Consider the following 15906-nt stretch of genomic DNA (forward strand, 5'->3'; position numbering starts at 1 on the left):
TATCCTTTCTCCATTGTATAGTTTTGGCACCCTTGTCAATGATTAGTTGACTATATATGTATGGATTGATTTCTATGCTCTCTATTAGGTGCCATTATTCTATGTGTCTGTTTTTATGCTGGTATCATACTGCTTTAATTACTGTGGCTTTGGAGTATATTTTGAAATCAGGGCATGTTATACTTCCAGCTTTGTTCTCCTTTCTCAAGATTATTTTGGCTATTCAGGGTCTTTGTAGTTCCAAATGAATTGTAGAATTGTTTTTATATTTCTGTAAAAGATGCCATTGGGTTTTTGATAGAGGTTGCATTAAATCTACAGATTGCTTCTGGGTAGCACCGACATTTTCACAATATTAATTCTTCCAATCCATGAACATGGGATATCTTTCTATTTATCTGTGTCTTCTTCAATATCTTTCAGCAATGTTTTGTAGTTTTCAGTGTACAAATCTTCCACCTCCTTACTTTTATTCCTAAGTACTTTATTACCTGGGTTGCTGTTGTAAATTGGATTATTTTCCTAATTTACTTTTCTGATAGTTCATTGTTAGTGTATAAAAATGTAACTGATTTTTGCATGTTGATTTTATATTCTACAACTTTATTGAATTTATTAATTCTAACAGTGTGTATGTGTGTGTGTGTGTGTGTGTGTGTGTGTGTGTGTGTGTGTGTGAAAGAAAACAGTTTTTTTCCGAATGAGCATGATATTAGCTGGGGGTGTTTAATATATCATCATTATTATGTTGAGTTATTTCCTTCTATTCCTAGTTTGTCGAGAGTTTTTATCATGAAAGTGTGTTGAATTTTGTCAAATACTTTTTTCTGTTTGTTCAGATGATCATGTGATTTTTATCCTCATTCTTTAATGTGGTATATTACATCAATTGATTTTCATATGTTGAGCAATCCTTGCATCACAAGATTAAATTCTATGTGTTCATTGTGTATGACCTTTTTAACATGCTGCTGAATGTAGTTCTCTTGTATTTGTTGAGGATGTTTGCATCTGTATTTTTTTTAAAGATTTTATTTACTTATTTGAGAGAGAGAGAATGGGAGATAGAAAGCACGAGAGGGAAGAGGGTCAGAGGGAGAAGCAGACTCCCTGCTGAGCAGGGAGCCCGATGTGGGACTCGATCCCGGGACTCCAGGATCATGACCTGAGCCGAAGGCAGTCGCTTAACCAACTGAGCCACCCAGGCGCCCTGCATCTGTATTTATAAGAGGTATTATTCTGTAGTTTTTCTTTTTCTTGTGATATCTTTGACTTTTGTATGAGGGTTATGCTAGCCTTTTAAAATGAGTTTGGAAGTATTCTCACCACTTCAGTTTTTTGGGGATAAATTTGGAAGGATTGACATTAATTCTTCCTTAAATGTTTGGTACAATTCTCCAGTGTAGTCATTTGGTCCTGGAGTTTTTTTTAGGGGGAGTTTGATTACTGATTCAATCTCCTTACAAGTAATTTTTTTTCAGATTTCTATTTCATTATGATACAGTTTTATTAGGTTTTACGATTCTAGGAATTTATCCATTTCTTCTAGGTTATCCATTTTTTGATGTTTAATTATTCATAGTGGTCTCTCATAATCGTTTATAGGCTGAAAGTGAAGGGATGTGAAAAATGATATTCTATATAATGGCAACAAAAAGAGAGCAAGGGTGGCTATACTTATATCTGAAAAAATAGACTTTAAGTCAAAAACTGTCACAGGAGACAAATAAGGACATTATTAATGATAATAGGTTTAATTCATCAAGAAGATATAACAATTATGAATATATATGCACTCAACATCAGAGCACTTAAAGATATGCAACAAACACTGACAGAACTGAAAGAGAAGTACACAGCAGTACAAACACTAGAAGACTTTAATACTCCTCCTTCAATAATGGATGGAACAAGTAGACAGAAAATCAACAAAGAAACATGGACCTAAAACTATAGACCATATGGACTTAATAGACATTTACAGAACATTCTGCCCAATGGCTGCAGAACATTTTACCCAAAAGCACATGCAATGTTTTCCAGGATATATCATATATTAGGTTGCAAAATAAGTCTTAACAAATTTAAGAATGTTGAAATCATATGAAGTATGTTTTCTGACCACAGGGGAATGAAGTTAAAATCAATATCAAAAGGAAAATTGGAAAATTCACAAATACATGGAAATAGAACAGCACACTTTTGAATAACCAGTGGGTCAAAGAAGAAATCAAAAGAGAAATTATAAAATACGTTGAGACAAACAAAAATGAATATATAACACACCAAAACTTATGGGATGCAGCAAAAGCAGTACTAAGAGGGAAGTTTATAATGATAAACACCCACAGTAAAGAAGAAAGATATTGAATAAACAACCTAACTTTAGACCTCCGGGAACTATGAAAAGAACAAACTAAGCCCCAAACTAGCAGAAGAAGGAAATTATAAAAATTAGAACAGAAATGAATGAAATAAACAATATCAAGACCATAGAAAAAAATCAATGAAACTGAAGAGTTGGCAGTCAATATTTTAGGTAGGTTAAATTGTAATCATTAAGTCATACAAGTTCATGTGTGAAAAATTAGAGAGAAATTCTTATTTAAAACTTACCAAATTATTTCTAGAGTTGACTCAAAGAATTACTGAACAATGCTGTTTAGGGAAAAAAAAGGTCAGAATTTTATCTTAATTGCAGTTTTACCCATTATTCTTGGGTAATATTAGCAACACTGTAGAGGAAGGCATAGCTTCTTTATATAGATTTTGTAAGGCCCCTTCAATTTACAGTGGTTTATGTAAAATCACTTGAGATACCCTACCACAAAAGGTATAGAGACTCTTGGATCACATATACCTGATGAGATTTCTGGATATAACTAATGATTTGTATTAAAGGAATAGAGCAGCCACCTAAAAGAATAAAAGAAACAGAAAAATGAATGAATTGTGGAAAGAGTACAACCATAGAAGTTAAAAATAGGGTATTACATTTCTTACTTATTTTTCATTATAATCTAGGGGAGAAATTACAATCTAGCATAGGAAATATTTGTTGACTATACAAGACCAGTGCTCTAACCCCGGAGCTATGGAGCCAACCACTATTTGTTGACTATAAACCCATTGAGCCTTCTTTCCTTATGAGTAAAAGTAATTATTGGGCAAATGATGTATTGAAGTATACCATTATATCAGCTCAAAAGTATTTATAACATATGGTTTTTTCTTTATTAGTTTCAGAGGTAGAGCTTAGTGATTTATCTGTTGTATATGACACCCAGTACTCATTATATCAAGTGCCCTCCTTAATGCCCATCATCCAATTATCCATTCCCCCACCACCCACCTCCCCTCCAGCAACCCTCAGTTTGTTACCTATGGTTAAGAGTCTCTTATGGTTTGCTTCCCTCTCAATTTTCATCTTATTTTTCCTCACCTTCCCCTATGTTCATTTGTTTTGTTTCTTAAATTCCACATATGAGTGAAACCATATGGTATTTGCCTTTCTCTGATTGACTTATTTCACTTAGCATAATACCCCCTAGTCATTGGAAATGACAAGATTTCATTCGTTTTGATAGCTGAGGAATATTCCATTGTATATGTACACCACCTCTTCTTGATCCATTCATCTGTTAATGGACATCTTGGCTCTTTCCATGTTTTGGTTATTGTGGACATTGCTGCTATAAATGTTAGGGTACATGTACCCCTTTGAATCACTATCTTTGCATCTTTTGGATAAATACCTTGTAGTGCAATTGCTAGGTCATATGGTAGCTCTATTTTCAACTTTTTGAGAAACCTCTATACTGCTTTCCAGAGAGGCTGCACCAGTTTGCATTCCCACCAACAGTGTAGGAGGATTCCCTTTTCTCTGCATCCTTGACAACATCTGTCATTTCCTGACTTGTTAATTTTACCCATTCTGATGGTGTGAAGTGGTATCTGATTGTGGTTTTGGTTTGTAGTCCCCTGATGCCAAGTGATGTTGAGCATCTTTTCATGGGTCTGTTGGCCACTTGTATGTCTTCTTTGGAGAAATGTTTGCTCATGTATTCTGTCCATTTCTTGACTGGATTTTTTGTTTTTGGGGTGTTGAGTTTGGTAAGTTCTTTATACATTTTGGATACTAGCCCTTTATCTGATGATACATTTGCAAATATCTTCTCTCATTTCATAGGTTGCCTTTTAGTTTTGCCGACTGTTTCCTTTGCTGTGCAAAAGCTTTTTATCATGATGAAGTCTCAGTAGTTCATTTTTGCTTTTGTTTCTCTTGCCTTTGGAGACTTGTCTAGCAAGAAGTTGCTGCAATCATGTTCTCCTCTAGGATTTTTGATGGATTCTGGTCTCACATTTAGGTCTTTCATCCATTTTGAGTTTATTTTTGTGTATAGTCTAAGAAAGTGGTACAGTTTCATTCTTCTGCATGTTGCTGTCCAATTTTCCCAACACCGTTAGTTGGAAAGACTGTTTGTTTTTTTTTCCCCATTGGATATTCTTTCCTGCTTTACCAAAGATTAGTTGACCATAGAGTTGAGGGTCCATTTCTGGGTCCTCTATTGCATTCCATTGATCTATGTGTCTTTTTGTGCCAGTACTATATGTGTTTTATAGATCCCTATATTCCTTACCCTTCACACTTCTCTATGCACAATGCCTTCCCTTACCCTATTAGTAGGGGTAATAGGAGAAGACTATTCTGCCAGTTTGCCAGTTACTACATAGACTTAAAGTGTGGCAGGAAAGCATGCAAGTGATGCCATGTTTTTCAGGTAATTGATTTACTTACAGAAGGTCAATCTTCTGCTAGCACACAGACTTTGACCTCAGAATTTATATGGGTAGCCTGACAAGTAGGGGATTTTCTTGGTAGGGAAAGAAGTAAATCACCTTTTCTCTGCTGGGGTGGGAAGGGTTAGATGTGAGAAAGACAAATGGTTGGGTTGGTAAAGAAATATATTGGTCCTAAAAGGGCAAAAAGCTGGGTAAACAATTTTTTTTTATCAGATTAAACAGGCTAAACCAAGGTCTTTTCCTTTCCTATCAAGGTCCACAAAAGTAAATCTGCATTATAGAGCTCTAAGGATACAAAGAAAAAAGTTCTCTAAAACTCTAAGAAGCACTGAAAATATATTTCTGTGTTTTGTGAACTTTTTTTGACAATCTATAAGGATCCCAAACCTGCTCCCTTCTGTCTCCATGTATATCTCTCTTTTTTGACTCTTCATTGTTTTTGATTAGAGAAAAATAATATACATTCATGCAATTAAAGTTGGGATCAGGTTGCCTTCATTATCACCTGTGCACAGCTTGTAAATCTGACAGATAAATGTCTAACTTAGACATGCATGGTCTCTCTTCTGACTTCCTACATGATTTTACAGGCTTCCAGAGCTCATGTAGCTTTTCCAGATTTTTTCAAGAATGCCACAGCAGAGTGGTGGGCAAGGGAAATTGTAGATTTCTACAATAACCAGATGAAGTTTGATGGCTTGTGTATTGTAAGTAAACATTAAGCAATTTATATTTTAAGTTGTTATTGTTTTATTTCTTATGTAGTTATTATGCAGAATTCTTACTAGGTTCTAATAATTCCAACAAAGTTTTTTTTGTGAAAATAGCCCACTCATTTTTCCATAGAAAGGAAAGACCTTTCCGTATGCATAGGACTATAAAATACAATGTTAGCAATTCATTTTATGTGTGTGGATGCTACTTCCTGAATATTTTCAACTTCACCAAGGAACCAAAAATAAAACGTCTCTTTATAACTATTTATAAATGCTTATAAACATTTATTTTATTTTTATTCAATGTAGGAATAAATCTCACATAACTGTCAGTCATTGGTATAAGAAATCATAATCTCTTACAAATATAGCAAATTATCTTTCAAACAATCTCTTAATTTTAGATGTGACTTTAAAATGTTGGTAGTAAGAGGGGGAGGAGCTAAAACGGTGGAGTATTGGGAGGACCCTAGACTTGCCTCATCCTTCAAACACAGCTAGATAGATATTAAATCATTCTGAATACCCAAGAAATTGATCTGATGACTGACAGAACAAACTGTACAACTAGAGGGAGAAAAGAGGCCACATCGTGGAAGGTAGGAGGTGCAGAGATGTGGTTTGGGGAAGAAACGATCACAGGTGCTGCTGAGGGGAGGGAGCCCTAGTTTCTGAGAGAGACAAAAGAGAGAGGAGCACATGGGATCACATAAGGAAGACACTTCCCCAAAGCCACTGTCTGGGAAAATGAGGAAGTCTGATTTTCATGAGTTTTTGCAACCAGCAGGGCTCAAAGACTGTAGTTTTAGAGGTCCATAGTGTGTCTGGGATAGAGCCCTAAGTGTACTGACCTACTCTTGTAGAAAAGGCAGGCAGATAACACTGAGACATATGGTGCGATCTGAAGATTACCTAAGATGCACTGTTCCCTCTTCTTGGAGCACATCTGGGAGAGTGCTCTCTGAGAGCGCCTCTCTGAGTACAAAAGAGCTGTCAGGCACCATTTCCCTCCCCTGCCCCTCAACATAGCACAGGGACACCTGCTGAGGCTGTCTAGCCCAGACACTGGCTGTTTAGTGTGCTTTGCTCCAAATCTCATGCTCCTGCCCTCTGGTGCAACTGTCCTTTTGGGTTAAACCTGCATCAACTCCAGCATTTCTAGACCCTTCCTGAGAAGACTAGTGCAAGTCCCCACCACACCAGGTCCCTAAAGCTTGGAGTTTTAAAGCTTGGCCATCCAGGCTGCAATAGAGCCCAAAGTGCACTGTGCTTCTCCAAGCAGGCAAGCAACCTAGACACAAACAGTATGAAAACAACAATCTGAAAAGTGCTTAGAACACACAAGGAGACCCAAGAGGGTCTCCCCGACAGCAGAAGGCACTAAATCCCCTCTCTAGGGATAAAGGAGTTGGCTAGTGCTAATTCCCTACCCTGCCCCTGAGCATAAACTAACCTCAGTAAATAGCAAAGGGCCAACTATGGCTGCTTAAACTGCTTACACCAAGTCCTACCTCCCTGCAGTCCAATGGTACTGCTTTTCTTGGGCAAGTGTGCTTAAGAACCAATGCAGTTTGTCCCTCCCCAGAAGACCAGCACAAACCCCTGCATGCACCATATGTATTGACCATAGAGTTCTGTAAAGTTTCAGTACTAATGGAAATAACATCAGGTCTCTTTTAACAAGCGGATCAAAGACCACCTAGATAAAACCCACCATACTCTGGCCAAATTCTAAAGATTCCCCATATCAGAAAAAGAAATAACCCTGAAGAGGACTGACCTGAGGGACAGAGCAGCCATAACAAAGCAGTTAAGTGCATGCAACACACACCAGAGACACTTCCTGAACACTAGGCTCTGGACATTATATAACTTCTTTTTCATAAATCCATTACTCTCAGGAGCAGGAAACATAATAGGCTATCATAAAACACAGAAGAAGACAGAAACCTAGACAAAATGACAAGATGGAGAAATTCATCCCAAAAAGAAAGAACAAGAAAGGGTCATGGCCAGGGATCTAATCAAAACAGATATAAGTAATATACCTGATCCAGAATTTAAAGCAACAATCATAAGGATACAAGCTGGGTTTGAGAAAAGTGTAGAAGACATCAGGAACACATATACCTCAGAGATAAAAGAGCTTAAAACCAATCAGGCTGAAATGAAAAATATGATAACTGAGATCCAAAACTGACTGGAAGTAATGACCACAAAATGGAAGAATCAGAGGATTGAATAAGTGATATAGAATATAAAATTATGGAAAATAATGAGGCTGAAAATAAGAGGGAAAGAAAAACATTGGATCATGAAAGTAGACTTAGGAAACTCAGTGACTCTATGATATACAATAACATTTGTATCGTAGAAGTCCTAGACGAAGAAGAAGAAGAGAAAAGGGGACAAGTTTATTTGAAGAAATTACAGCTGAAAACTTTATCTAATCTATGAAGGAAACAGACTTCCAAATCCAGGAGACACAGAGAACTCCCATCAAAATCAACAAAAGCCGGCCAACACCAAGATATACCATAGCAGAATTTGCAAAATACACAGATAAGGAAAGAATCTTGAAAGCAGCAAGGGAAAAATGTCCTTAAGTAAGGGAAGACAAATAAGATTTGCAGCAAATCTATCCACAGAAACTAGCCAGACCAGAAGAGAGTGGCATGATATATTTAGTGTGCTGAATGGGAAAAGTCTGCAGTCAAATATACTCTATCCAGAAAGGCTATCATTCAGAATAGAAGGAGAGATAAAGATTTTCCCAGACAAACAAAAATTAAAGGAGTTTGTGACCACTAAACCAGCCCTGCAAGAAATATTAAAGGGGACTCTGAATGGGAAAGACCAATAGCAACAAAGACTAGAAAGGTCCAGAGAAAATCTCCAGAAACAATGACAAAACAAGTAATAAAAGGGCACTAAATTCACATCTATCAATAATTACTCTGACTGTAAATGGACTCAATGTTCCAATCAAAAGATATAGGGGTGTCAAAATGAATAAAAACAAGGCCCATCTATATGCTAGCTGCAAGAGACTCATTTTTTAACTAAAGACACCTGCAGATTGAAAGTGAGGGGATGGAGAAACATTTACCATGAAATGGACATCAAAAGAAAACCAGAGTAGTCATACATATGTCAAACAAACTAGATTTTAAATCAAAGACTGTAAGAAGAGATGAAGCCGGGCATTATATCATAATAAAGTGGTTTATCCAACAAGATGATCTAACAACTGTAAATCACTTATAGCCCCAAATTGGGAGCCCCCAGATATATAAAACAATTAATTACAAACATAGAGGAACTCATTGATAATAATACAATAATAGTAAGGGACTTTAACACCCCACTTACAGCAATGGGCAGATCATTTAAGAAGAAGATCAACAAGGAAACAAGGTCTTTGTTTTTTTTTTTAAGATTTTACTTACTTATTTGAGACAGAATGAAAGAGAGAGAGAGAGCACATGAGAGGGGGGAGGGTCAGAGGGAGAAGCAGACTCCCTGCTGAGCAGGGAGCCCAATGCGGGACTCGATCCCAGGACTCCAGGATCATGACCTGAGCCGAAGGCAGTTGCTTAACCAACTGAGCCACCCAGGCGCCCAGAAACAAGGTCTTTGAATGACACACTGGACCAGATGGATGTAACAGATATATTCAGAACATTATTATCCTAAAGCAGCAGAACACACATTCTTTCCAAGTGCACATGGAATATTCTCTAGAATAGATCACATATTAGGTCACAAAGCAGGCCTCAACTAGTACAAAAAGATTGAGAGCATACAATGCATATTTTCAGACCACAACATTATGAAACTTGAAGTCAACCACAAGAAGAAATTTGGGAACACCATAAATACAGGGAGGATAAAGAACATCTTGCTAAATAATGAATGGGTCAACTAGGAAATTAATAAAATAAAAAAAAATACATGGAAACAAATGAAAATGAAAAGACAATTGTCCAAAACCTTTGGGATGAAGCAAAAGTGGTCATAAAAGGGAAGTATATAGCAATACAGGCCTACCTCAAGAAGCAAGAAAAGTCTCAAATATACAACCTAACCCTACACCTACAGGAGCTAGAAAAAAACAACAATGAAGCCTAAAGCCAACAGAAGAAGGGAAATAATAAATATTAGAGCAGAAATAAATAATATACAAACAAACAAGCAAACAAACAAAAACCCACAGAAGAAGAGATCAATGAAACCAGGAGCTGGTTCTTTGAAAAAAATAATAAAATTGTAAACCAGACTTATTAAAAAGAAAAGACAAAGGACCCAAATAAATAAAATCACAAATAAGAGAGGAGAAACAACAACCAACAGAATAACACCACAGAAATACAAACAATTTTAAGAGAACAGTGTGAGAAACTATATGTCAACAAATTGGACAATTGGGAAGAAATGGATAGATTCCTAGAAACATATAAACTAAGAAAACTGAAACAAAAAGAAATAGTTTTTTAAGAAAAACTTAAACAGACTGATAACCAACAAGGGAATTGAGTCAGTAATCAAAACAAGAGTCCAGTGTCAGATGGCTACCCAGGAGAATTTTACCAAACATTTGAAGAATACCTATTCTTCTGAAGCTGTTCCAAAATATAGAAATGGAAAAAAAAAAAAAAACCCTCCAAACTCATTCTATGAGGCCAGGATTACCTTGACTGCAAAACCAGACAAAGCTCCCAACAAAAAGGAAAATTATGGACCAATATCTCTGATGAACATGGATGCAAAAATTCTCAACAAAATATTAGTAAATTGAATCCAATAGTACATTAAAAGAATCATTCACCAAGATCACATGGGATTTATTCCTGGGTTGCAAGGGTGGTTCAATATTCATAAATCAATCAATGTGAATCACCACATTAATAAAAGAAAGGATAAGAACCATATGATCCTCCCAATAGATGCAGAAAAAGCATTGACAAAGTATTACATCCATTCTTGATAAAAACCCTCAACAAAGTAGGGACAGAGGGAACATACCTCAACATCATAAAGACTGTATAAGAAAAACCCATAGCCAATAACATCCTCAATGGACAAAAACTGAGAGCTTTTCCTCTAAGGTCAGGAATAAGACAGGGATATCCACTCTCACCACTGTTATTTAACATAATACTGGAAGTCTAGGTCTCAGCAGTAAGGTAACAAAAAAAGAAATAAAAGGCACCCAGTTGGCAAGGGGGAAGTCAAACTTTTACCCTTTGCAGATGACATGATACCTTATGTAGAAAACCTGAAAGACTCCATCAAAAAATTACTAAAACTCATACATGAATTCAGTAAAGTCCCAGGATACAAAATCAATGTACAGAAATCTGTTGCATTTCTGTGCAGCAATAATGAAGCAGCAAAAAGAGAAATCAAGGAATCGATCCCATTTACAATTGCACCAAAACCCTTAAGATACCTAGGAATAAACCTAACCAAAGAGATAAAAGATCTGTACTCTGAAAACTATAGAACACTTATGAAAGAAATTGAAGAGGACACAAAGAAATGGAAAAAAAAATTCCATGCTCATGGATTGGAAGAACAAATGTTGCTAAAATGTTTATACTTCCCAAAACAATCTATGCTTTTCATGCAATCCCTATCAATATACCACCAACGTTATCCACAGAGCTAGAACAAGCAATCCTAAAATTTGTATGGAACCAGAAAAGACTTCGAATAGCCAGAAGAATGTTGAAAAAGAAAGCCAAAACTGGTGGCATCACTATTCCAGACTTCAAGCTCTATTACAAAGCTGTTGTCATCAAGACAGTACGGTACTGTCACAAAAACAGACACATAGATCAATAAAATGGAAGAAAACCCAGAAATGGACCCACAACTCTATGGTCAACTAATCTTTGACAAAGCAGGAAAGAATGTCCAAAGGAAAAAAGACAGTCTCCAACAAATGGTGTTGGGAAAATTGGACAGCCACATGCAGAAGAATGAAACTGGACCATTTCCTTACACCACACACAAAAATAGACTCAAAATGGATGAAAGACCTAAATGTGAGACAGGAAACCATCAAAATCCTAGAGCAAAACACAGGTAGTACACCTCTTTGACTTTGGCTGTAGCAACTTCTTACTAGATATGTCTCCGGAAGCAAGGGAAGCAAGAGCAAAAATGAACTGTTGGGACTTCATCAAGATGAAAAGCATCTAAACAGCAAAATAAACAATCAACAAAACTAAAAGTCAGCCTATGGAATGGGAGAAGATATTTGCAAATGTCTTATCAGATAAAGGACTAGTATCCAAAATCTATAGAGAGCATATCAAACTAAACATCCAAAAAACAAATAACCCAGTTGAGAAATGGGCAGAAGACACAAACAGACATTTTTCCAAAGGAGACAGACAAATGGCTAACAGATACATGAAAAGATGCTCAACATTACTCATCATTAGGGAAATACAAATCAAAACTACAGTAAGTATCACCTCACACCTGTCAGAATGTCTAAAATTAACAACACAGGAAACAACAGATGTTGGTGAGGATGCAGAAAAAGGGGAACTGTCTTACACTGTTGGTGGGAATACAAACTGGTGCAGCCACTCTGGAAAACAGTATGAGAGTCCTCAAAAAGTTAAAAATAGACCTACCCTACAACTCAGCAATTGCACTACTAAGTATTTACCTGAAGGATACAAAGATACTGATTCAAAGGGATGCATGGACCCCAATGTTTCTAGCAACCTTATCAACAATAGCCAAATTATGGAAGAGCTCAAATGTGCACTGACTGATGAATGGATAAAGAAGTGGTGTGTGTGTGTGTGTGTGTGTGTGTGTGTGTGTGTGTGTGTGTGTGTAATATTACTCAGCCACAAACAAGAAATGAAATCTTGCCGTTGGCAACAACATGAGTACAGCTAGAGACTATTATGCTAAGTGAAATAAGGCAGTCAGAGAAAGACAAATACCATATGATTTCACTCATATGTGAAATTTAAGAACTGTAACAGATGAACATATGGGGAAAAAAGAGAGAGGCTAACCATAACATTCTTAACTATAGAGAACAAACTGAGGGTTGCTCTAGGGGAGGTGGGCAGAGGGATGGTTTAAAAGGATCATGGGTATTAAGGAGGGAACTTGTGATGAGCACTGGGTGTTGTATGTAAGTTATGAATCACTAAATTCTACACTTAAAAAATAAAAGTAAAAAAATAAAGAAATAAAAAGTTTTCTGTATGTATAAACTATATTTTGTGGTTTTAAAAACCACATACAATTGCTTTTGTAAAAAAGCAATTGATTGAAGGCTCTGGGGCAGGAGTGGAGAGGACATGGGAGAATATACACCATTATAATTTAATTTTATGTCTAGAAAACATAGAAAATTCACTTTTTTTAAGATTTTATTTATTTATTTGATAGAGAGAGATGAGAGAGAGAGAGCACAAGAGGGAAGAGGGTCAGAGGGAGAAGCAGACTCCCCGCCGAGCAGGGAGCCCGATGCGGGACTCGATCCCGAGACTCCAAGATCATGACCTGAGCCGAAGGCAGTCGCTTAACCAACTGAGCCACCCAGGCGCCCCGAAAATTCACTTTTTTATTTATATTATATCTATAGAAACATACAGGACACTTTATGTTTTTCAAAATGAGTCATGAAATGTAAAAAAGAAACACAGATAAATACTAAAGAGCTTTAGTATTGAGATGCCTTACATTTTTGCTCTTTAGAATAGTGAATGTGCTCAAATATGCTGCTTTAATTTATTGTCTCTCTGAATTAGTTCCTTCGAGAATATATCTTCTAAATTCTTTTTGTTCACTTTTCCCTCTTTTTTTAAGGACATGAATGAACCATCAAGTTTTGTGCATGGAACAGTTAGTAATCAATGCAGAAATACAGAGTTAAATTATCCACCTTATTTCCCAGGTACAATATTGTTGCTACATCTTTGATGTTATTGGTATTTATTAATAAGGTTTATAGACCTTATGATGTAGGTTTCACATTCCTAATTCCTACTACCCATCTACATATTGAACCATAACTCAACCCATTACCAATGCTATTTAACATTATTTTGAGAAGAAAAATCAAGAAATATCTTGTATTTATATGAACACATTCCTAATAAACATGCTTAAAATTGTTACTTTGACTTTCTTGAGAATCTCCCCAGATTTGAAAATTCTCAATAATTCTTAAGATAAAAAAAAAAAAAAACTTTTATGAAGTTTTCTTTTTAAGTTTTTCTTCATTAGGAAAAAAATGAAAGGATATGGATAGCACTTTTTTGGCCGTTCCTGACTCAAGAAAAAGGGGCCCAGTCACTCAGCATTCATCCTTCTACTCTTATGTTCATAAACTGTTGACATCTAAAGTGATGGCAAAGCTCTGAAAAAAACACATCTTTAGCTGAGAAAAAGTAGATCAAAAACTAGTGTTATAACATTTGCTCAGTTCTTATCCCCAGGGCTTTATGTTACCAAATGGATTTTTAATAAAAGTTTATTTAATCAGGATGTCTCATCTGAGTGCTCAAAATATAGTAGACATTTAGCAGTACCTTTTTATTTCAGGTTTTTATTAATTCATGTTAATTGGTAACATTTTCGTTGCTGAGTACAGTAAAATTTTTCATACAGTTTTCAGTCACAATTGTAACTACTGTCAGTTACAATTGCAGATTTTTTCATTTTTAATTAACAGAGACAAAGTGTACAAATGGTTAAAAAATCAATATTATTTTAAAACCATGATTAATGATTTTGCCAAAAGAATTTATAGTTATGATTTATACATTTGGATACAGGGTACTTTATAATATATTAATGTTTTTACATTGCTTCTCCCCAGAACTCACAAAAAGAACTAATGGATTACATTTCAGAACTATGTGTATGGAAACCGAGCAGATTCTTAGTGATGGATCATCCGTTTTGCATTACAATGTTCACAATCTATATGGATGGTCACAAATGAAACCTAGTTACGAGTAAGCAATATTCATAATTATCCTTTTTGACTCTTTATTATCTTTTAGATATTAGACTTAATGTTTTACCTACTTCAAGATTTCTTCCCTGCTGACCTTATCTGGTAGCACTTTCCTTCCCAATGTTGTAACTTAGTTGGTCCTTTATGGCACTTAGAATTATTGTGTTTCTCTCTCTTTCTCTTCCCCTCTCTTCATGTGTATCATTTATCATTGTTTTAAATGTTCATCCCATTCCAAAAGCAATTCTGAACAATGTTATTTTGTTCCTCAATAGCTCATAGTAGCACAGTGATTAATAATAAATAATAGGTGCTCAATAAATAGTTGTGAATGAATAAATGAGTAAATAATATATGATTGATGTCATTAATTAAGGCATTAAAGTTTGGTTAAATCTGTTATTTAAATCCTTTATAACCAAGTTACAATATGTGTAAGTGAACTTGATTTAATGTCCACAATAAAAAAATATTTATGTGAGGTCAGTGATGATGGAACACAAACTATTCTTTGAATATCAAGTCTTTATTGGCACTGTCCAATAAGACTTTTTGTAATGATAGAAATGTTTTATAATTCTAGGTTGTCCAATATGGTATCTACTATCCATATAAGGCTATTGAACAATATGGCTAGTGTGACTCAGAAATGGAGTTTTATTTTATTTTATTTTATTTTTTAAGATCTTATTTATTTATATAATTGAGAGAGAAAGAGAGAGTGCAAGAGAGAGAATCTCAAGCAGACGTCCTGCTGAGTGTGAAGCCTGACATGGGGCTTGATCTCACGACCCTGAGATTATGATCTGAGCTGAAGTCAAGAGTTGGACGCTTAACCGAATCACCCAGGCATCCCCAGAAACATAATTTTAAATTTTATTTAATTGTAATAAATTTACATTTAAATTAAATAGTCCCATGTGGCTAGTGTTCACCATATCACACAATGCAGCTTTAGGTCACTGGTTCTTTTTTTTTTTTTTTAAGACTTTATTTACTTATTTGACAGAGAGAGAAACACAAGCAAGAGAGGGAACACAAGCAGCGGGAATGGGAGAGGGAGAAGCAGGCTTCCCGCTGTGCAGGGAGCCCGATGCAGAACTCTATCCCAGGACCCTGGGATCATGACCTGAGCTGAAGGCAGACGCTTAAGCAGCTGAACCAACCAGGCGCCCCTAGGACACTGGCTCTTAACTACACAGTATAATCACCCGGAGATTTTTTTTTTTTTTAATGTATTGATTTAATTGGTTTGTACTATACCTAAGACCTTAATTTTAAAAAAATTCCCAGGTGACTCCAACGAACATTTAGGGTTGAAAACCACAGCTCTAATATATGACTGAAGTTGGTAAAAGAATGAAAAGAATTTTGGAGTAAAGG

At 35.8% G+C, this 15906-nt stretch overlaps 1 protein-coding gene across 3 annotated transcripts in view; it reads left to right on the top strand.

Moving 5' to 3' along the window:
* The window catches only part of SI (sucrase-isomaltase), a 95592-nt gene that overhangs the window by 58836 nt on the left and 20850 nt on the right, over positions 1–15906 (top strand). For all 3 annotated transcript variants that reach the window (XM_088020536.1, XM_088020513.1, XM_028103143.2), the window contains 3 exons: positions 5394–5510; positions 13368–13455; positions 14383–14521. In XM_088020536.1, coding sequence (XP_087876662.1) covers positions 5394–5510; positions 13368–13455; positions 14383–14521 — 344 coding nt within the window. The remainder of the gene's footprint in view (positions 1–5393; positions 5511–13367; positions 13456–14382; positions 14522–15906) is intronic.

This window comes from Eumetopias jubatus, unplaced genomic scaffold, assembly GCF_037043125.1.
Source record: "Eumetopias jubatus isolate StellerSeaLion01/CBP00866 unplaced genomic scaffold, mEumJub1_p1.0 scaffold_1, whole genome shotgun sequence".
Classification (NCBI taxonomy): domain Eukaryota; kingdom Metazoa; phylum Chordata; class Mammalia; order Carnivora; family Otariidae; genus Eumetopias; species Eumetopias jubatus.